A 24,721-nucleotide genomic window follows, 5' to 3' on the forward strand; every position below is an offset into this window, starting at 1 on the left:
TATATGCATCTTCCAGCCGGTCTCTCGGGTAACACATTTGTGTGTAGACTAGGCCTTAATACTATTGTTTATCTGCCGGAGAAAACAACTGAGCCGTGCTTAATAAAACCTTCTCCACGTGCCAAATTGTTAACAACTCAGACATTTTCTGTTTTTTTTTTTTTTACAGATGGAAATACAGTACGTATACGGAAGCTATTAGCACTATAATTGCTGTCTGTCACTATGACAACAAGCCGCTGCAGTCACCTGCCTGAGGTCTTACCAGACTGCACTAGCTCAGCACCCTCTGGAAAGACAGTAGAAGATTGTAGCAGTCTTGTGAATGGACAGCCACAGTATGTCATGCAAGTTTCAGCAAAGGACGGTCAGCTGCTGTCGACAGTAGTGCGGACTCTAACCACACAGAGGTAATACAGCTTATTATTACTTGTTTTCATTTATGTGTTGTTTTTTTTTTTTTTGTGAGAGTGAATGATGGTGGTTAACAAAACCCAGTACTGTGCTGGTGGCTGAAACAATGAGATATTCACGTTGGGCAGCTTCAAAGCCTTAACACAGTGCAGTGAGCAGTGGGGAGCCGAACTCCAGTTATACGTGGCTTATAAATATACTGAGACTTCAGTGTACTGTATGGAAGGAATAATTCCAATGTAATTGCTTGTGTAATTCAAAAGGAGGAAACTGCTGTGAAAAATGGAAACAAAATATTTTTCATTATGTTTTCATAATATCTATATTTTGATATAGCGGTAAATAGGTTTTTACAAGTTTTTACAAGTTTCAGTGAAGTGCATACAAAGTAATATTATATGCTTTGCTGAATGTTTCATGTAAGATGTTCCCTACCTGGTTTTATTAACTTTGTATTCAGGGAATTATGCTGAGCATGCTCTGGGCAGGCAACCTCATATTGCTGTTTGCTAGCCAGACACTTTGCCCTCTCTTGGGCAGGCAGCCTTATATAACCCTGCTCTTCTGGGCATGCAGCCTCATATTGTCCACTGCTGGGCAGGTAGTCTCATATTCTTTCCTAGGCAGGCGGGCTCATATTGTCCTCCCCTGGGCAGACATTCTTATATAGGCAACCTTATATTGTCCTCTCTTGGGCAGGCAGACTCATGTTTCTCTTTCCTGGGCATCAGCCTCATGTTCTCCTCTCCTCGCCTCCTTTTTACCATTTCATGGAAAGGCAGAAATATATTGCCCTTTCCTAGACAGGCAGCCTCCTATTGCCATCTCCTGGACAGGCAGCCTCCTATTGCCATCTCCTGGACAGGCAGCCTCCTATTGCCATCTCCTGGACAGGCAACAATATATTGCATTCTCCTAGACAGGCACCCTCTTATTCAGGGGCGTAACTAGAAATGGCTGGGCCCCATAGCAAACTTTTCAATGGGGCCCCCCCTCCTGGCTGCTGGGGAGGAAATGGACGCATGGTTTCAGCACATGCATTGTCTGACTTTTTTTCTATGTGTTTTTTAACTGCTTAAAATATAAACAAGGTTGCACATTAAATATCTGCATACCAGACCTGACTAATACCGCCATACTGTGACTGGATAACACCACCATACCAGACCTGACTAATACCGCCATACTGTGACTGGATAACACCACCATACAAGACCTGACCAATACCACCATACTGTGACTAGATAACACCACCACACCAGACCTGATCAATACCGCCATACTGTGACTGGATAACACTGCCATACCAGACCTGACCAATACCGTCACACTGTGACTGGATAACACTGCCATACCAGACCTGACCAATACCGCCATACTGTGACTGGATAACACTACCACACCAGACCTGACCAATACCACCATACTGTGACTGGATAACGCTACCACACCAGACCTGACCAATACCGCCATACTGTCAATGGATTACACTGCCATACCAGACCTGACCAATACCGCCATACTGTGACTGGATAACACTGCCATACCAGACCTGACCAATACCGCCATACTGTGCTGGATAACACTGCCATACCAGACCTGACCAATACCGTCACACTGTGACTGGATAACACTGCCATACCAGACCTGACCAATACCGCCATACTGTGACTGGATAACACTACCACACCAGACCTGACCAATACCGCCATACTGTGACTGGATAACACTACCACACCAGACCTGACCAATACCGCCATACTGTGACTGGATAACACTGCCATACCAGACCTGACCAATACCGCCATACTGTGACTGGATAACATTACCACACCAGACCTGACCAATACCACCATACTGTGACTGGATAACACTACCACACCAGACCTGACCAATACCGCCATACTGTCACTGGATTACACTGCCATACCAGACCTGACCATTACCGCCATACTGTCACTGGATAACACTGCCATACCAGACCTGACCAATACCGCCATACTGTGCTGGATAACACTGCCATACCAGACCTGACCAATACCGTCACACTGTGACTGGATAACACTGCCATACCAGACCTGACCAATACCGCCATACTGTGACTGGATAACACTACCACACCAGACCTGACCAATACCGCCATACTGTGACTGGATAACACTACCACACCAGACCTGACCAATACCGCCATACTGTGACTGTAGCCTGCTACTGAACATACTATATATATATATATATATATATATATATATATATATATACACACACCAAGACAGATATTACCAATAACACCAACATATTGGAAGAGAAAGTATTATCACCGTACATATTACCGCCATACTGTTACCGACCAAATCCTGTATACTGAGACCAATATTACCAGTAATACTATTATATAGGAAGGAAACATTACCGCCACACCACAACCACTACCATCACCACCATATTGTTACTGACCAAATCCAGTATACTAAATCACCTCATCCAGTCATATAGAGGTGGCCGCAGCTCTACACTGGCTCTATACACCATTTACATTACAGTGCTGTTATATCAGGTGACTCACAGGGGACGTCTTCTCTGATCGGAGTTCTTTCCTTTTTATCTTCTTCTCCATCTGTCCTGGGCCGTTATGAGAACTTCTCCGAGCCACCAATCCACAGAATCTGCCAGACAGACATATTAGGCTCCTCACTCTGGCACCATCCTCATCTCTATACAAGCTGCACATCTGTATTGGCCCCTGTACCCCCTCATTTAGTGGGTAGCCCTGACTCTATGTGACCCCCTAATAATATATGCCCCCTCTGTGTATCCCCTCTCCCCCTATGTTGCCCCCCCAAATAGATGGCCCCTCTCCCCCCATGTTGCCCTCCTTATAGATGGCCCCCTCTCCCCCCACCCTCCCTTATAGATGGCCTCCTCTCCCCCCTCCATATAGATGACCCCCTCTACCCCCTCCCTTATAGATGGCCTCCTCTCCCCCCACCCTCCTTTATAGATGGCCTCCTCTCCCCCCTCCATATAGATGGCCCCCTCTACCCCCTCCCTTTATAGATGGCCTCCTCTCCCCCCTCCTTATAGATGGCCCCCTCTACCCCCTCCCTTATAGATGGCCCCCTCTCCCCCTCCCTTTATAGATGGCCTCCTCTCCCCCCTCCTTATAGATGGCCCCCTCTACCCCCTCCCTTATAGATGGCCCCCTCTCCCCCTCCCTTATAGATGGCCTCCTCTCTCCTCCCCTCCCTTATGGATGGCCCCCTCCCCCCCTTATAGATGAACCTCTCCCCCCCTCCCTTATAGATGGTCCCCTCCCCCCCTCCCTTATAGATGGTCCCCTCCCCCCCTCCCTTATAGATGGTCCCCTCCCCCCCTCCCTTATAGATGGTCCCCTCCCCCCCTCCCTTATAGATGGTCCCCTTTCCCCCCACCCTCATAGATGGCCCCATCTTTCCCCCCACCCTCATAGATGGCCCCTCTTTTCCCCCCACCCTCATAGATGCCCCCCTCTTTCCCCCCACCCTCATAGATGCCCCCTCTTCCCCCCCCACACTCATAGATGCCCCCCTCTTCCCCCCCACCCTCATAGATGCCCCCCTCTTCCCCCCCACCGTCAAAGATGCCCCCGTCTTTCCCCCCACCCTCATAGATGGCCCCTCTCCCCCCCCCCACCCTCATAGATGGCTCCTCTTTCCCCCCACCCTCATAGATGGCCCCCTCTTCCCCCCCACCCTCATAGATGGCCCCCTCTTCCCCCCCACCCTCATAGATGGCCCCCTCTTCCCCCCCACCCTCATAGATGGCCCCTCTTCCCCCCACCCTCATAGATGGCCCCTCTTCCCCCCCACCCTCATAGATGGCCCCCTCTTCCCCCCCCACCCTCATAGATGCCCCCCTCTTTCCCCCCCACCCTCATAGATGGCCCCCTCTTTCCCCCCACCCTCATAGATGCTCCCCTCTTCCCCCCCACCCTCATAGATGCTCCCCTCTTCCCCCCCACCCTCATAGATGCCCCCTCTTTCCCCCCCCACCCTCATAGATGCCCCCCTCTTTCCCCCCCACCCTCATAGATGGCCCCCTCTTTCCCCCCCACCCCCCATGCAGGCTGATAAACAACAAAAAACAAAACTTAACTCACCTGACAACGCGCTCCCACGTTGATCCTCACTTCTCCTGGTCTGTCCCCGGCTGCTGCGCGGCTGCCGGGGGTGTCGCGTCTTATCCCCGGCAGCACGCGCATCCCAGAGCTCCCTGCGCGCCAGAACCGGAAGTCAGGGCCCAAGGCGCGCAGGGAGCTTTGGGATGCGCGGCTGCCGGGGATAAGACGCGACACCCCCGGCAGCCACGCAGCAGCCGGGGGAAGACGGAGCCAGACTCTTGTGACCGCAAGCAAAACAATGCCCCTACGTGGCGGTAGCTACGCCACTGCACATCACCCAGGCAGTCCTCTCCTCATAGTGACAGGGAGGAAGAGAAGGGGAGGGGGAGTGCACGGGCACGGAGTTTAGATGCAGAGTGCAGACAGTTTCTCCCTGGGTAGCCTAACCAGGGAGAAACTGTCTGCACTCTTTGAGGAGAGAGGACACAACCATATCTGGCTAAAGAGAGACTTTAGTATTAACCAATGGCATTACAAGTAAGCTGCCCCATTATTACTACTTTATGTGACTTACAGTATCTCTAGTGCTCAGAATCTCTGGCCACTTTTCCATACATACTGTATGGGAAACTGATATCAGCAGCTCCTTCCATTATTATGCACATTTATGAACCTTAGGCTTAGTGCCCCTTTTAACTAATTTAAACCTCAATTTAAAGTGCCACTGTAACCTTGCTCTGTCACCTGATCTCTCTGTGGAGAGATACTAGTACACATTAGCTGCTATGTTACTAGCCAGTCCTCAAGGTGTCTTGTGCATGGATCCTAAAGGAGTTAATAGGACAAGTGCATGAAATTGGTTGGGTGTAGAGATTCCAATATGGATGCCTTAGCAGCTGTATATATTAGCATGTTCTCTGCATCCATTCTTACATCTCAGATCTACAGTGATACTTGTTGCCAGTACAGTAGTAGTAAAGCTAAACTCTGGTTGATGTGGAAATTGTCAGAACTAAGATGTTATGGGAAACTGAGAAGATGGTTGTTTCTGATGAAACGTCTGTTCTGTGTTCTGCCTATTACAAGGCTGAAGGCACTGAATGGTTCAGATAACCAAAGAGATATTTCCGGTGTCACGCTCCGCCCCTTCATTAGATATAATGCAATGTAGAAATGTTTTGCCTGGAGTGGTGTAGAGGTGATGTGATCAGAAGAGGAAGATTTAGCTTCCTATAGAATATATAACAGTTACGCTTTTTGTGCAATAATAAGCCAAGAAAAGCTTTTCCTGAGAGGTTGCTTTTGGTTTTTCAGTTTGTGTTAATGTTCAGCACAAAACCTCATTCTTCAATGTACTGCATTCACTGGAGGGGGTAAATCAACACTGCTTCTTTCATGTCGATGAAGAGTCCAATCTGGACAACCTCTGAGCTAGTTGTGCTGTTACCAGGTCCTCTTTTCCATGTCATATCAATGGCATCCAATGTTATCTATGTATTACTTGTATGCCCCAGATTCACCACTTGGCTGGGTCCTTCCCGGAGGGATATCTGGCGAGTCTGCGAAGAGGCTCCACGGGCTCTTCTTTTGCATATTCACCACCGGCAAATATAGGGTGCCTCCTTCACTTACATCCATATTGCCTAACTGGACAGCCACTGAACCAGATTTTGGGAGGAGAAAATGTACTGCATCTGACATTTGTAATAGGGGGACCAGGGCAGGTTTTGTCTTGGTCCCTGCATGGAGAGCATTACAAAGACAACTGGAAGCATATACTCATCTATCTATTATAGTTGTAACACTTCACTTAAAATGCATGCTAAATCCAGAATAAAATCTACAGAACATATATTCCATTAACCCTGGCTTTACAGGACCCAGTACATGCACATATTTGCCATCTACTTATGTTATAATTTGATCACTATGCCAATGTGGCTTTTTAAAGTGATGTTGAATTAGACGTCTTTCTTTTTACTGAACTGCTGAGATCTTTTCAAATCTTATTTCAACATTCATGTTCTTTGCAGATTTCTATTCTCTGAGAAACGGAAGGCTTTTAAGTTCTTTTTGCACAGATGTCAAATAATATTATAAGCTTTGCTGACACCGATGTGTGCGGCAATCCAGTAAGAAGATACTTCTTTCTTCAGTATAGTAAAGTATCTCAGTTGGCCTCATTTCTAAATGACATGCCTTCAACCAACCGTGACTACTAAAGCGGAAAAATACCATTAATGGAAATGCATTACCATGCAAGCCAAAGAATTCAGAGGGAATAAGGTCACACTGCTCGCATATCATACCCGCATCTCAGGGCATATCTCTTACAGTGAACCCACTAATGCATTGTTCCTTATAATGCCAGTTGATATTATGTTCTTCCATACTGCTTTAGTGTATTTATGTAAAAAAGACAGTCTTAAAAGGGATTGTCTGGTTTATGAAACCATTCCAGAGTTAATAGTCTTACATTCAGGACCCTCATCTATCAGCCAGAGCAGAGAGAAGCTACAAAGACTGTCTCTTGCTCTAAAGAGCCTTGTGTGTCTCTGCATTGCTTTAATTTTAAAGGGAATTGGGTAGCATATCTTGCTGCTGCAGGATTAAACAGTCGCTTGTAAGTGTTGATTGTTAGTGGTCCCAAGTGGCACAACCCATGATAAGCTAATTGTTACTGGTAGTAAACAGGTAGTGTCCATATCAGACAACCCCTATTTAGGACATCCCATGTTGTTGTAGAATTTATAATGCACAATAAGGCCCAGTTAAAAGTGTACTCCAGAGGAAATAAATTTTTTTTAAATCAACTGGTGTCAGAAAGTTATACAAATTTATAACGTATTTATCAGCTACAGGTAATGATGTTTACTTTCCAGCCTGACATTGTGCTGCCACTCTGCTGCCACAAGAGTCCATGACAGGAACTGTCCCAGAGCAGCAGCAAATCCCCATAGAAAACCTCTACTGCTTTGGGCATTTCTATCACAAAAAGAGGTGTCAGCAGAGAGCACTGTGTCAGACTGGGAAGAATACACCACTTCCTGCAGGACATACGGCAGCTGATAAGTACTGGAGTACTTTTATATATTTTATTTATCAATAGCAGTAATTTACAAATCTGTATAACTTTCTGACATCAGTTTTTTTTTACTAGAGTACCCCTTAAGGATAGAGCCTAAAATAGCATGAAGGACCTCCCCAATTTTCATTTTTGCGTTTTAGTTTTTTCCTCCTCCACGCCATGTAAGGACTTGTTTTGTTCAGAAATAAATGTACTTTGTAGTGGTACCTTTCAATCTACCATAAAATAAATGATGAAACCCCCAAAATATTATTTATGGGGAGAAATTGGGAAGGAAAAATGCAATTCTGCTAATTTTGTGAGGTTTCCATGTTTATGAAATGCACTTTACAGTAAAACTGACATTTTATCTTTATTTTATAGGTCAGTCTGAATACAGCGATATGCATGTTTACATAGCTTTTCTAAGGTTTTACTATTTTTATTTTTTTTTAAGTAAAACTTACTTTTTGCAAATAGGTGTGATTACCATGACTTCTATTGTGACCATTTTATAACAGTTTAATTTTTTCACCTATGGGGCTGTATGGGGTGTCATTTTTTGCACCATGATCGCTATTTTTTTGTGTCATATTTGTATATATTGAATGTATCGATCACTTTTTATTATTTTTTTTTTTAATTTAAAATTGAATAAAAAAATCATCAATCCTGGCTTTTTTTTACCACATTTTGTTCACACTGTTCAGCGTGAGGCAACAAAATAGTTTTTTTTTAATAGATCGGACAATTACGCATGCTGTTTATTTATTTTATTATTTTTATGTGTTTTATTTATAAAATGGGAAGGGGGTTATATAGACTTTTATTGGGGGAGGGGCATTAATTTTTATTCTTATTTATTCTTTTTTTTTTTTTTTTACACATTATAGGTAAAGATGAGCGAACCGCCTGAGGTTCGGGTTCGTATGGACCTGAACTCTCGGCTTCTGATTCCCGCTGTCTGCCCACTCCGTGGAGAGGGTGGATACAGCCTGAGGACCGCCTGGAACCTGGGATACAGCCATAGCCATAGGCTGTATCCCAGTTTTCCAGGCGGTCCTCCGGCTGTATCCACCCTCTCCACGGAGCGGGCAGACAGCGGGAATCAGAAGCCGAGAGTTCAGAACCCGAACCTCGGCTGGTTCGCTCATCTCTATTAATAAGTCCCCTTAGGGGACTTTTACATGCATGCATTGGATTACATAGAATAGCAGGGATCAGTGTAATCTGTGGCAGACTCTATCAGAAGACTGAAGTCCTGACTGCAAGAAAGGTAAGAGACCTCCAGCAGTCAGGCAATGAGATCGGGAGCACGCAGACACACTGTGGGGGTTCTGATCTGTAAGTGTCAGGAAAGGCTTCTGTCAGTTACACTTTAAACGGTGCAATTGCAGTGTTTAAGGGGTTCGCAGCTGGCCATAATTGACAAGGAGAACCCAGCTTCTGATAGCATCTGGTTCTCACACACTGAAGCTCCTGAGCTCACTTCTTAGTGTTAAACCCCAGTAGGGCGCCCTCTTGCATTAAGGTGCAGGCGCTGAGGACATATATTCACACAAGATGTGTATGCTGGCACTGTCCCCAGTTTTAGGAAACCAAGCTTGGACCTAACCGTGACTCTCACTTGGTGTGTGTAACTCTACCGTAGGTGGTGCTCAGCTTGAGAAAACAGTCCAGTAAAGTCTTTGCACAAAAGGATAAGATGAAGTGCAGCAGCTCACCAAAATCGGTTAAAAGATGCTTTATTTGGACATAGAAGGCATCAATAGCACGTACTATCCACAAATAAACAGAGCGACGGCCGTTTTACGTATAAAACGCTTCTTCTTGGCTCAGGCTGAGGACATATGCCCATCGTCTTCAAGGGGATAAAGTTTGGCGTAAAAAAATTAAGTACAGCCGGGGGGGTCGGGGGACGGACGGACACACCTAATAATGAAAGTATACTTTTTGGTCTCCGTGCCCACACAGCTCCTGGACCCCAGCGGGCGTTCTCCATCGAGGTGACGTGGTGTTGGCACTGTAGTTTTGGATTTTGCTGGACTTCTGATCGCAGGCCCTGTTACACAGGGAGAAATCAGCCTATTTTGACAAGAGAGTTGACAACCACACACAATTGGTGCCTTCTGAAATGTCTCCATGTTATATCTGAAGATATAAGGGAAATCCCCATAAAAGGTTTAACAAATGTAATGTCATGTTTGGCTGGCATATGTACACCATTTACAATTGAAGATTCCAGAGTCACATTCATTAAAACTCAGTTTTTCACAATTTAATCCGAGTTTACATTCCCTCTCTTACATTAGTAAAGTTTAACAATTTATTTTTTTTTTTTTTTCCAAAAATGTGAACTTCCGGCTCAGAACTTCTGGGTCAGTATTCTGTAGTGTTGACTCTATATTGTCTAGCTTTGAGAAGTTTTCCACAAACCTCTCACAATAACTTGCTCTAATTTTGGCTTAATTCTCCTGACAGAGCTGGTCAGGTTTGTAAACCTCATTGCTTACACAAGTGTTTTAGTTTGGCTAAACAATTCTATGATATTGAGGTCAAGGCTTTGTGATGTCCACTCCATTACCTTTAGTCATTTTGCACAATTAAATTTCCTGGCTCGTGTCTTCAGATGTTACTTCAATATTTCAACCTAATATTTCAAGTTTTCCTTTTTATTAGAGGTGAGTGAACCTCAAACACGCATGGGTTTGTCTGAACCTGAGTGTGCAGCATTTGATTACCGCTGGCTGAAAAAGTTGAATGCAGTTGAATGCAGCTCTGGAAGCTCTGGAAAACATGGATATGGCCTATGGCTGTATGCATGTTTTCCAGGAATCCTTAGAGCTGCATCCAACTTCTTCATCCACCAGTAATAAAATGCTGCACACTCGGGTTCAGACAAACCCAAGCGTGCTTGAGGTTCCCTCACCTCTATTTCTTATAATGCCATCTTTATTTTGAAGTAAGCCTGGGGTTTCCACAGCAAAGCATCCTCACAACATAGTGCTTCTTGTTTGGGATGGTGTTCTTTGGTTTGCAATGATTCCCTTTTTATCACAATACATACCCATGGTTATTATTGCCAAACAGTTCCACTTCTGTTTTACCTGATCAGAGGACAATTATTCACCAAGGTTTTTTGCTGTTGAAGCAAATGCATTTTTTGCAATGAAGTCGGTTCATCTCTAGGTTACAGAATTTGTCCCCTTCCTGAACATTATAATGGCTGAGTGGTTCTATAGAGTGTAAAGGGGTTGTCCTAACAAACAAAATGTTGTGTCCAGGACGAGGGGGAAAAAAAAACTTTACTCACTTGCCCCTGTCCCTGCCGAGCAATGCTTCCTGCTTTCATTTTTACACACAGGAAGTGCCTGCTCAACCAATTATTAACAGATGCAGGTCCAAGGAACAGCAGGAAGTGTTTCCCAGCTGGGATCAGACACCGTCAGGGCGGATGTGGCAGGAGATCCAGGCAGGTGAGGTGATTTTTCCCCAGCTGGTGCCTGGGGATAAAGATTTCATTTATTTATCCTACCCCTTTAAACTTGAATAGTATTGTTTAAACAGATGAACATAAGACCTTCAGGTGTAAGGTCCACATTTGTGGAGGCCCACTATTCTTTTTCTGATATTTTGGATTATTTATGTTGATGCCAAGCAGAGACAAGGAGGCCCTGAAAGTAGACCTTAAATATTTCCATGTGCACACCTCCAGTTATCTCACATGATGACAATGAGCCCATCACAACGTTATAAAATGTTACTACTTGTACAAAGTAGATATCCTAAACAGCTCCCTGAAACTATAGGTTGTTGTCATTGAATTTGTAGACGGGAAACATCTGAGTTTTTATGACTTCAAAGTAAATGTATTTTAAAATATGTATCAGCTTGTTAAAAAAAATTATATATAACATTTATAACTGTGTGTCAGAAGTGGAGCTATCATGTAGAATTTTCATCATGGTTTAACTGGCTGTCAGATAGAAAAAATGCCTGTCAAAGTGGTAAAGCAGATTATGCTGGGGATCAGCACACTGCTGTTAATCTATATAAATATGCCTGCATATAGTCTCCATGAAACGTCTTTATGTAAGACATGTTTTACTTTAGGTTCATGTTAATACACCCTCTTCAGAAAGAGAAGACTATACCAAATACCGTTTTCTTTTTTTTAAGTCTTGCCCCCCCCCCCCCCCCTATATGATATGCCGGGTCATGCAGTGACTTCTTAATTGTAGCATCACCACAGGGAAAATTAAAGAGGTTCTCCAGCCCCATGTTTGTCTAAGACGTACACAAGGAGTAATATTCACCTGATCATTCCCCTACTGCTTCAAAGCCAATGCTTTCCGGGTTTAACTTTTTTTTTACCAAGTGTTTTCATTGATGACTTGTCAAATCAGTATGTGACTGTTGTCGCAGGGGTGACCTCAGTGATGTCAACCCTTAGCAATGTGTTATTTGTTTATGTGATTTTTTTTCTTATAGTTCACCTCTTAATGCCTGAGATTTAACGCAATCAGACGTAAATGTACACCCAGCAGGGGTATAGAGCTATGAAGTAAGCACAGGAGCTGAGCTCACTTGATAGCATGTGAGGACTGGCTGCTATCAGCCGGTCCTATCGTGACACCGTCTACTATTGACATCTTGACCATATTCTAATCCGTGGCTTAGGAGCATTTGGGGCACCTCCTGTCTGCCGCAGCACTCCCTCGGCCCACCCAGCTTGCCCTCTCCCGGCCGTCCCACCATGCATATTTATATATGCACAGTGAGGCCTCTATTATCTGTGCATGTGCAGGGAAGATGTCCTTTATTCTTCTGAAGCCTGAAATAAACAGCAAAATTCCTCTGGTTCAGAAACACCCCCACTGATCCAATAACAACTCAGTGCCTTACTTCTTTTAAATCTTAATAATCTGATCCATTAGTGAAAGATATAAGAAAGGGAAATAGTGCAATGTCACATTCTACCAGGGGAGCTTTTTAACTAAATAAAGTTAAAATACAATATAGTTCAGCCCAACTGGAGTTTTGCCTTTCTGTAGCTCTTTCCAGAGCATAGCTCTTACCCCACCTAGAGTTCATTTATATACACCCTCTAATCAAACATACACTCTTATAATAATATTTAAAATAAAAACCCTATAAAACTGTGTTCATATAAACATGTATACAAAACTCTACTAAAATTAAAAATAGGTAGAGGCACAGACATATTATACATACATATTATAGTTGCCATAGTGAATTATGTGGCATGGTATGTGCTTCCCCTCTGTGCACCTGTTAGTTCTTGAGTGTGAAAGGCTCGCTGTGAATTCCGGCACTTTCATACCCTGTCAAAGATGTTGGGCCCCAGAAAACACAGCAGGGAGAAGGGAGAGTTAGCACAAGCCCAGCGAAAGTCTGATGCAGACACAGAGCTGTGTGTGAACACTGAGCAACAAACTAGTAAGAGGGGGGAAAGAAGAATATGTTTTGGTGCCAGAAGGGAGTATGTGGTTTAACCAGGTGAGGTGCCAGAGGACTCTGCATAGTGTATGTAAGCAGAATAGAGCTGGATCTAAAGCTAAAACTGGATCTAAAGCTGAAGCTGGATCTGGAGCTAAAATTTAATGTGCTAGTTGACTAAAGGCCCTATTACACGAAACAATTATCAGCTGTATTCGGCCAATGTAGTTTGATGTAATAGAAGAAAACAATTAGCTGACATGAACAATTTCGGCTGATCGTTGTCTGTTGTTGTCTTTCAACATGTTAGAAGACAAACGACTAAGATAACAACGATCTGCTGCCGTCACTCCTGCAGGTGGTGGTTTTCTATGAGGATTTGCCAGCTCCTGTCACGGACAGAGGTGTCAGCAGAGAGCACTGTGTCAGACTAAAAAGAATACTATTTCCTGTAGGACATACAGCAGTTGATAAGTACAGGAAGACTTAAGATTTTTAAATAAAAGTAATTTACACATCTCTGGCACGTTCTAGCACCAAATACCACAGGACACCTTCTTCTGGAGTCTGTGTTGGTGGCTCTGAGCTGTTTTGCACATGGAAGATTGATACAATATTAGTAAGTCTGGGTTCACACTAAGTTTTTGCAATCTGTTTTTTTCATCCGTTTTTGCAAAAAAAAACTATGCATTTGTGTGCATCGAGTTTAGATTTGGTTTTCTATTGACTTACATTATAAAAAAAACGGATCCGTATTTTTTAACAGACACAAAATTGTTGTTGGCCTCATTTTTGTGTCTGTTAAAAAGTCAATGGAAAAATGGATCAAAACCGATGCACACAAATGCATCTGTTTTTTTTTCTTGTTTTGTAGAAAAAAAAAACAGTAGTAAAAACGTAGTGTGAACCCAGCCTAAGTGGTGTTAATCTTCCCTTTGATCAAGAAGGATAGACACACAGACAGACAGTGCTTTTTATGAAGCAGACCAGCTAACTGCTTCTATTAGGTTTAATATTAATTTTGTGTTATAAGAAATCTAGAAATGTGAATTATTTTCTGCGTAACATCAATATAGAGTCTCAAGTGGCACAATGTTCTTAATGCCATTGATTTAACAATGGTGATTTATTATGGCTGGTAAAAATAAATATATAAAGCTCTCTAAACCCACATGGGAAAGGGGCTTTCCAGGGTAAATAAATCAACTGGCAGAAACTAAAAATATCATTTTTGGCCATACTATGATGAAACCCTATTTCTTTCATTTCCTGTAAGGAAAGATAGAGAGCTGTGTTTAATATACTTGATAACACATAGAAAGTTCTGTTCAGATAATGAGAAATATAATAATTTGAAAGTGTGGGAGAAAAGTGATCCTTAATATTATAATAATAGGTCAAGAATGTCCACTAACCTATGGGTCCTAGTCTTAGAAGACACTGACCCATGAGAACACGTGAATATTAATAGCCAGATCATGGATTATAATGTATTAGCTATACCACAAAGGTTAATTAGAATTTATCGAATGCTTCCCAGTTTTTTTCTATAATTTACTTAGATTCTAGAATATATGACTCTCCAAGGTCTTATCAAGGACAAAACCATATAGTTGTGATATACTAATTAGAGTAAAATAGTATTACATCAGATTCCTCTTATTATTTCGCCGTTAAATATGATAAAATGAAATGTCTATGGACCATTCATCTTTTCTTCATAAAAAATATTCTTTTTATAGTGCTAGACAGTTATTTTTCATTTATTGTAGTGTATGTATATAGTCTATTTAAATGCATAATAAAAATACATTGTAAGATGCAAAACTACCAGCTGTACTCATAGTTGTACCTTGGCATATTTGTGTGGAGAGAACAAGTCCAAGCTTGAATTGGCTCCATATATGTTCTTAACTCCCTGGTATGCCCATGGCTTCCTCTTTTTAGCCACTTTTCTGTCTCCCTCATGAATATACTACTGTTTCTTTTACAAATTATAAAATAAATAGGTGTAAGTTATAGGGCTATTCAATGTTTTTTCTAATGGTGCTTAGGACACAGTTAAAGAGGACCTGTCACCCCCTGTGCCGGGTCAGAGCCAGGCTGACCCCCCGCTAGAGCCCCTTATCCTCGTTCCCAAAGTCCCGCTTCTTCAGCCGGTACTGGAACAGAGATATCACTTTGGGAAGCCCGGTGCGTGCTGCTGAGGTGAGTCCGACGCTGCTGAGAGGAGTCCAACGCCCATAAAGAATGACTGCTCCATTCATTCTCTATGAGCGTCGGGCTCATCGCAGCAGCACGCGTGCTGGGCTTCATACGGTGATATCTCAGTCCCCGGACCGGCTCCAGGAATGGGACTTCGGGAACAAGGTGAGTAAAAGGGGCTCTAGCAGGGGGTCGGCCGGGCTCTGACCCGGCATGGGGGGGGGGGGCGGTGTTATGTGTGTGTGTGTTTCTTTAAATAGAAAAAAATAATCTTATTGCCCTTTTACACGGGCTGATCGTGTAGTGTAGCCGAGGCGTGATGGTGTCTTTTGTGCGGGCCTATAAATTGTTGTTTATCGGCTGCACATCCCCTGTTTAGATAACAATGTATTTAAATGGTTGATAAACAATACAATACAAAAGAAGAACAGCTGTGCATAACTCGGAGATATACACAAACAGGTAGAAGAGCTATTGGAAGTTCTCACCTGATGCAAAACAGTCACAACAGCATAAGTTGTGGACTGCAGCCACTCCCATAGACCACTTTCGGTACAATAGTTGACAAACTCCTCCACTCCACACTGGGTAACACCCTGCGCAGGTCCACTCCACACTGGGTAACACTGGGCACATGTTTAGAAAGACAGATGATAAATAGGGTAGTATATGCTTAAAGTTTTTATTATTCTATTATTTTAATAAAAAACTTTTAGCCTTTACTTCCCTATTTATCATCTGTCTTTCTAGACATGTGCCCAGTGTTACCCAGTGTGGAGTGGAGCCAAAGATTGTTTAAAGTGTCACTGTTGTTATAACTTTCAAAATCTAAATTAACAGTAGATGTGATATGAAGCAAGGTTGCAATATACATTCATTATTTTTTTGTTGTTGTTATCATGTTGTAAAACAAAGCTGAACTTACCAGAAATCCAGGTCCAGTCTCCTGAAGGCAGATTTTCTGAATTGTGCTGGTTGTAAAAAAACAGACTAAACCCAGGAATTCCGGCCAGTACAGAAAGTCACAGCTTAATGTGTCCATCAATTACATGACTGCCTTCTCTCTGTGAGTGCTCAGATGGCCTGGGATACACAGGTCTTCCTGTTTTCTGACTGCTGATTTTTGAGAAAAAAACATGTTTTCCATGTTTTCCATGATAACAAAAAAAAAAATTAATGTAAATTGCAAACTTGCTTTATATCACATCTACTGCTGATTTAGGTTTTGAAAATTATAACGACAGTGACACTTTAATGTAAAAGGCCCCTTATACTCACTCCCTTTATGGTGCTGCTATCTTGGTGTCAGTCTCCCGCAATGCTGCACATGCTTGTGTTTGTGTTGCACAAGGACCTCCAAGCTCAGGCAGATAGTGACTGATGCAGGATACCTTAGAAGGAACGTCCTTGTGTGATACAGTAACAAGTAAGTGCAGCACTGTCGGGGACTGACACTGAGATGGAGTGGTGAGGGAGGGAGGTAAGTATAGTTCCCTTTTCTATATAACTGTATCCTGAGCACAGCTGAATAGAAAAAAACTTAAACTTAAAGGGAATCTGTCAGCTGTGAACAAGGTACCAAGCTACAGACCCTAGCAGTTAAAGCATAGGAGAATAATAACAAGAAAGTTTACTTTGATTGCTGTTTTTTCTAACGCTGCTCTTTTTAATACAGCTTAAAGAAGTCTGGCGAAAATTTTCATTTAAGTATTGTAATGCCCCCCAAAAGTTATACAAATCACCAATATACACTTATTGCGGGAAATGCTTATAAACTGCTTTTTTTCCCAGCACTTACTACTGCATCAAGGCTTCACTTCTGGATAAAATGGTGATGTCACGACCCGGCTCCCAAAGCTGTGCGGGCTGTGGCTCCTGGAGAGGATAGCAGGGGGACACTGAGGGTCACAGGGCACTGGAGGGACACTGAGCATCCCTCTGCCATCATCCTCTCACAGCCCGCACAGCTCTGGGAGTCGGATTGTGACATCACCATGTTATCCAGGAAGTGAAGCCTTGATGCAGTAGTGAGTGCAGGGAAAAAAAACACTTTATAAGCATTTCCCGTAATAAGTGTATATTGGTGATTTGTATAACTTTGGGGGGGCAATACAATACTTTAATAAAATTTTTCGTTGGACTCCTCGCTTGCACTCCTTTAAGGCTAAGTCCACACAACGTAAATTATCAATTAATCACCGTCGTTGTAGCAATTTGTAATTGAAAATATACATTGCATTGAAGTCTATAGAATTCCGTCCGGAATGTATACATTCTGTATACACTCTGGCCGGGATTCCTTGCAGCAGCACGAAAAACTGACATTTAAGATTTGTGCAGCCGCTATTCATTGAATAGCAGCTGCACAAAACTGACTGTGCAGACAATGTAAGAACCAGAGCCGCACTTTACATTGTTTTCTATGGGTAATTGGAATGCGGGCACATCGAAATACATCTGCGTCCAAATTCAAAAGGAATGAAGTTCATCCAGCTGGTACTGCAGTACCGGCCAGTATGAACTTCACTGACACCGGCCGGTCTGTGACACCAGCTGGTGTCTTACGTTGTTTGAACTCAGCCTTACAGTTGGAGAGGCAGTGCCCAGCCCCAATAGCATGCTTCCTCTTTGCTTTGCCCCACACAATTGTTGTACCAGGCTCAGCTTCCAGTATGGAGCCCCTTTACATTAACCAGGGAGGCATTAGGCCTGTGCAGCTCAGCGCCACCTCCATAACTGTTAAGCTGTATCAGAAAAGATCTGCAACATATCTTTAGAAACAAGTTTAGAAAGGTAAGTGTATGGAATTGATAGATGCCCGCCAAAATGGGTCCATACTTTTTCTAATGCCACTTATCCAGGGTTCAAGTGCTGTGACCAAAATTGGACTTGCCTGCCAGAGTACCAGAGGATCCACAGGTGGACCCTAAGGGTCCTATTCCACGGGCCGAGGAGGGCCCGATCAACGATGTAAACGAGCGGCGATCTGCTAGATCGCCGCTCGTTTACTGGGCCTATTCCACGGCCCGATGATTGTTGAGCGAGGGCTGCAAGGACATCGTTACCGATGTCCTTGCAGCATCATACATTACCTGTCAGGTCTTCTCGGCGCTGTCTTCATCCCCAGGTCCCGCGCGCTCTATCTTCAGAATGGCCGGTCAGCTGACCGGCCAAACTCAGCCAATCACAGGCCGCGGCGGTCCTTGCCTGTGATTGGCTGAGCGCTCCGTCAGCTGACCGGCCATTCTGAAGATAGAGCGCGCAGGACCCGGGGATGAAGACAGCGCCGAGAAGACCTGACAGGTAATGTATGATGCTGCAGCCTGTCAAATCGTCGGTCGCCCGCCGCACACCGCTATTCAACCGTAGCGATGCGCGGTGGGGGAACGATGATTATAGGTCTGGCCCTAAATGAACGATCAGCTGATGACACGATCATCGGCTGATCATTCTCTCTATTTCACCAAACGATAATCGGCGGAATCGGGCCAAATGGGGCCGATCCGGCCGATTATCGTTACTGTGGAATAGGGCCCTAAGACTGACACAATGACAAACCTTGGAAAACCTAAGAAAATTTGGAGTCATTTGCTGTTGGGGTCTGTTTCTTTTAAGCCAATTGATAAATAATCTATTAGATCTTATTCATAACGTGTGCAATGATCAAACTAAAGACTAAAAAGTGCATATTTACATGTTTCCAAGATATAGACATTAATTTGGACCATGGAATCGTTTCATCTGGTGGTCCCACAAAACCCTAGTCCAATCCACCAAAATTCTGCCCATATATTTACTTAAGCCTTCCCAAGTTCATTGATGAATAGTGGACATGTAATGAGAAGGCATTCCCAGTAACAAAAAACATAACTGTCTCTGGAAATAGTCCAAAATAGCATACAAGCATATTTCAATGTGCTTGTATAGAGCAAACACAGACGAATCTTATCTCTGATACCAGATTTAACATAAAAGCATGTTGTTTATCTTACAGCACTTTCAATGATCGCCCAATGTGCAGGATTTGTCATGAAGGAAGTAACCAAGAAGACCTTCTCTCCCCGTGTGAATGTACTGGAACGCTAGGGACAATACACCGCAGCTGCCTAGAGCACTGGCTTTCATCCTCCAACACAAGCTACTGTGAACTCTGTCACTTCAGGTTTTCTGTGGAGCGCAAGCCTAGACCATTAGTAGAGGTTAGTAAATAGTGCGCATTGCCAGATTTACTAATGTATGTTTCCAAACACTGGAAACCGTGATAGTGAAAAGTCATGGTAACTGTGGGGCCTGTCACTATTCTGTTCAAATATCCACAGTTATCACAACTCTTGAGTTATCTCTTAGCTCAGAGGGCTGGCTTTGGGCAGAAGCAGAGAAGAGCTATGATACTGTTTCCCACATTTGGTGAGTGGACAGTTGGCGTGGCATTGATAGGAAGGGGTGTGGCTTACATGCACCAAAAAAGCACCTCTTCTTGGAGCACAGATTTGAAATAAAACAAAGCCAGCTGTAGAAGATCATATTAAGAGTAGGCAGTCTAAGGCTAAGTTCACACACAGTATTGTTTGCTCAGTATTTTGGTCCTCATATTGCAACCAAAACCAGGAGTGGATGGCAAAGACAGAGAGGCTATGTTCACACACTGTTGAAATTTAGTGGATGGCCGTCATTTTATGACAAATAATGACCATTATTTCATAATAACATCCAATGTTATAAAATAACACCAATTATTTGCCATGAAATGACGGCCATCCACTAAATTAAGTCACGATGATATCTTTAGCATCAAATCTGCTGCAGATCCTGTACGTGTGAACACACCTAAGGCTATGTTCACACTGCGGAAGTTTCGTAATAATCACAGCCGTTGTTGCTTATTTGCAACAATGGCCATGATTACTACGGAACCTATGTAGTGCTGCTGTCTATCCTGGCCGGAGTGTATACACATAGTATACACTCTGTCCGGAAACGCTAGCGCTGCCGCAAAAAAAGTACATGTCATTTTTCTGCCGCCGCTGACAGAGAACCTGTCAGTGCACATAATGTAGCGTGCGGCTCCGGCTGCACGCTCCATTGTGAGCAGCGGCGAATTGGGATGCGGGCACGCACGGATGTGCCTGCATCCCAATACATCAGAAGTAAAGATCCTCTCTGACAACATCCGTTCTGTGACCCGGCCAGGTCATCGGTCACGGCCGATGTCTCAGACAGTGGGAACATGGCCTAAAGATGGACCTAAAGTTGAACCTGATGGACTCTTGTCTTCTTTCAACCTTATTTACTATGTTACTATGTATGTTGCTATGTAAGATGTAATAGAATTTCAAACAGCCATAAACACTGATAAAAATACAGGCTTTCTGGTGTAAGTATATATTGCCTAAAGCCTATCCGCAAAAATTACGAATGAACTACTGACAAATTTTTGCTGCAGAGGTAACGTTCATGACGTCCTCAAAATACAGATCCATAATACAGAAGTAGCTCTTCGTGACAGCCATTTTAACTTGCAGCTTTCCACTTTCACAAAAACTACAAAAGAGTATACAGGCAACCCACTGGCAATCCAAGATCTGTCCTGCGGTCCGTTCGGCAGGTGATGCAGTTATTGTACTAAAAATCTACTTTTAAACTTGCAGCTCTGTGCCCAATGGGAGTATCTGTGCTCTAACTTTGCACCCCCCCCCTCCGTCCCTCCTCCCCACCCTCTTCATCATTAGGAACGACACTGGAACATTTTCTCCATGCTGAACATTGCACAGGTGGTTAACGATCCAGCCCATGTTCAGTATTCACACAGCTGACAAATAGGAGGCAATCTGCCTGGAGCATTCCTAATAATGAGGAGAGTGGGGAGGAGGGACGGAGGGGTGGTGCAAAGTTAGGGCACAGATACTCCCGTTTGGCACGGGCTGCAAGTTTAAAAGTTGTTTTTAAGGACAATAATCTGCCAAACGGACCCCAGGACAGATCTTGGATTAAAAGCAGCTATCCGAAGGTACAAGTGGTTTGGGGGTGTCAGATTGTGGGTACAGAGTCACTTTAATTGCACAGGCAGCCCACTGAGTAATGCTCCATTGCCTTGGTGGTGGAACACTCAATACATCAATACATTTTATTCCATGAGATGGGCTCCGTTGTATGTTGGATTGAGCAGTGAGCCAGGGAAAAGCACACATCGTTATCTATATAGCTCAATGGTAAAGCTGTAAACACTTACTCCCTAGAGATTGCAGATGATCCATGAGGGTTCCACCCGGGGGTGCTTTTGTGATCAGCTACTAGTTAAAGTGTACCTTTCATGACAGCCCACTGCCAGATCAGTGGAGATTTAGGGGTTGCGAGTATTACAGCCTCATTGTGCGTTAGAATCCATGGAGACCCGAAATGTTCGCTGCAGGCCATCATGACAGGTACACTTTAAGTGAATCCTTATAACAAAATACTAGCATATCCCATTATAACAGATTATATTTCCTAGCTGTCCAATAAATGGTAATGTACCCAGGAACCTACAAGTACAGTATCAGTCTTAGAAATGAGTTTTAAGTCCACAGTAGTATATTTTCATTTTGCATTTAAGTTTCTCACATTTTCCAATGCAATTTACTTTGTGAAAATGTGTTGCCAGGTTGTCAAGTTAAGAAACACCTCTTAGGTGCTCAGCTGAGGGTGGGGGGTTGGTGTTGGTGACCTGATCACACCTAAGAGTAACATAATGGATGTTGGGCAGCTGAAAAACATGCAGGCATGCAGTTTTCCTGCAAATCAGCACATTTTTTAAACTGATTGTTAGTGGCGTTACATTTATGCTAAACATATTTACCTGCAAAAAAACAACAAGGCAATTACCAAGCAAACTGCCATTCAGATGCACAATTCTGCAGTTATTACAAGTAATGTGAAGACCGGACATCAGGATGAGTTTAAGCCACCTGTAGTCCGTGTCTGCTGGCTGCTTTACGTGGCCTCACTCTTAACAGAGACCTGTATCATTCAAACTTCTGATGTCAGAGCGACATGTCAGTAGAAATTAGTGTAACTGGAGCATGCTCAAGTCCAATAGTTAGGCATTGGAATACTGGAAGCGCTTGTCTCTAGGCAGAAGTTTTATTCCGTAAGGGTCCAGGGGCTGAGATCCCAACCAGTTGTCACAGCTTGACTCTGCTCTATAATTGTCACCGCTTGCTTGGCTATACTTTATCGGGGACATTTTTTATGTCCGGTGTTTTTTACGCCGGCTTACAAATGTGCCTGCAGCACTGGAGCTGTAAGGATTTATGTGGAGGCACACTGCCTCTACATAAATCCCATTTGCACGGAGCACCTCCATGCGAATGCAATGAAACCTACCCCAGCTCAGAGCTAGAGTAGGTTTCACCTCCAGAAAAATGATAAATGCGGCACGTGCAGAGGCCATGCCCCCTTTGCGTACTGCCGCACCCCCGCAACGCCCCTACCCTGCCCCAGATGGGCCCAATGCACACAATATTCCCAGAAAAGGCATTTTAGCCTTTTCATAAATGTTTCCCTGTGTGTGAGCAGTGTATAGATTGATACAAAGCTCATAAAAAGTCTGTTGGCTATCTATCAATTTGTACATGGCCAAGAGGTGACAATTAAAAAAATAGAGACAGCGATTAACTGCTGTCATCCGGATTGTGGAAGTTTCAGCTCTTATATCCATACAAAATGTTTTTGTTTTGTTTTTTTGCATATATAGTGCCTTTGATTGAGAAAAAACTTTTTGACCATCTAGCATACAAAAATAATAACCCAGCTGGTTTTGTCTGGCCGAATGTTGATAGAAATGGCCCAATGGAGGCAGTAAAGGTCATCTCATCTTGTTCTATATTTCTCCTGTATCTCTTCATCACAGTTTTATCTATTCTTCTTGTTTCACCTCAGACACATTCCATTTGATCATTTAAAGTGATTCCATGGAGTATTTTGGTTCTTTGAAATGTATTTTGCCAAGCTCCATGGCTTTGTGATGTTTGCACTGGACTATTTTTACACTCTATTTTCCGATAATATGTACCCACATACCTGGACATATGAGGTGGGTGTACCATTCTTAGCAGCACTTTCTGTTGTTCCAATTGACTGCTCTTCTAATAGACACACTAGAGGATTCTTTACTATTATAATGCCAGGAGCTCTCATTTTCATTTCTTTACTACAGACATAACTGAGTACAAAGAGAGAAATGTTTATATGCCCTTGTGAAGAATGACATAATGCACAGACTATAGTACAGGATTGACTTGCATTTAAACATACTACAGACTACTGTTATCTTCAAGCCAATCACCAATTTTTAACATTAAGTGTTATCTTGCTGGTAAATGCAGCTGGAAGCCTGGCTGTGAGAGGCAAACCATGTGGCCCCAGGATGTCTAGCATCTATGGCTGAGTTGTTAGTGTCCCTTGTATTTCTACTAGGAATGACCTATTGTCATATATGATGACTCCCCAGATCATCAGACAAGCAGAGGGGGAAGTGTGTCACTCCACAACAAAGGCAGGATTGATGCACGGGTGTTGACGCACTCCCTGGTGGCTTCTCTAGGCCCAACCAGCCTTAAATTATGGATTTCCCCTCTTCCCCCAGGTATGCCTCATGTACTATTTTCAGCTAGGCCATTTGGACATCAAAAAGGGGGTTCACAACTTGGGACCAACATCTATGAACTACATTGAAAACTGCTGTCAGTCAGTGTATTGTGTGGTTAGCCATTAACTTGAGAAGGTTTGCTAAATTTAATTGCATTTTCATTTACATTTTTTATATGTACTAGTTGAAAAAGGAAAAAAAAAGTGCTTTCCTATAAAAACACAGATGTTTAAACCTCATATGCTCTCCCAACAATCCCTTATTCTATACAAATCTTATTCTTACTTTAATGCCTGCCGGAAAGTCACTCCAATTTTGCTTTCCATAAGCTTCATGTCTGATTGAGATCTTCCCATCTGTGTCCCACGTTCCTCTAAGAGATGCAGACAAGGAGCTGAAATTAGAATGTAGATTCTGTGTCTGTTCCTTGGATGCTGAGGAATTTGCCAGATTAAAGTTCAGACCAACTAAATCACATCATTATAATTGTTTTTTATCCTGCTTGTCCTGATTATTCATGTCATCAGGCTTTTCTGCTGTAAAAGATAACAGTTCAATCTTGACTTTAACGTCTTGGAAATTAACACATTCAGCGCTGTAAAGCTTCATCGTGAGCCTCTGGTTCATTACGCTGTGGGTCAGATCAAAGCTGCTATTGATTAGTACGTAAACAGCTTCTATATCACCTGCAGCATGATGACATGTGATACAGCTCTTTGCCTTATATTTGCCCAGTTTCCTTGTCTTTAGGGGGGAGAGAATGCTGAATTATAAGGCTACATTTTTATCTGTTTCCTACAGCTAATATTTTCACATAATGTCAAGCTGAACTGCAAATGTCTAAAGTCTT

General features: G+C 43.2%; 1 protein-coding gene across 1 annotated transcript in view; it reads left to right on the top strand.

Moving 5' to 3' along the window:
• Positions 1-24,721, top strand: part of MARCHF3 (membrane associated ring-CH-type finger 3) — a 160,318-nt gene that overhangs the window by 84,696 nt on the left and 50,901 nt on the right. The window contains exons 2-3 of the mRNA XM_069964555.1: positions 170-410; positions 19,240-19,444. Coding sequence (XP_069820656.1) covers positions 226-410; positions 19,240-19,444 — 390 coding nt within the window. The 5' untranslated portion in view covers positions 170-225. The remainder of the gene's footprint in view (positions 1-169; positions 411-19,239; positions 19,445-24,721) is intronic.

Source organism: Dendropsophus ebraccatus, chromosome 3 (genome assembly GCF_027789765.1).
Source record: "Dendropsophus ebraccatus isolate aDenEbr1 chromosome 3, aDenEbr1.pat, whole genome shotgun sequence".
NCBI lineage: Eukaryota > Metazoa > Chordata > Amphibia > Anura > Hylidae > Dendropsophus > Dendropsophus ebraccatus.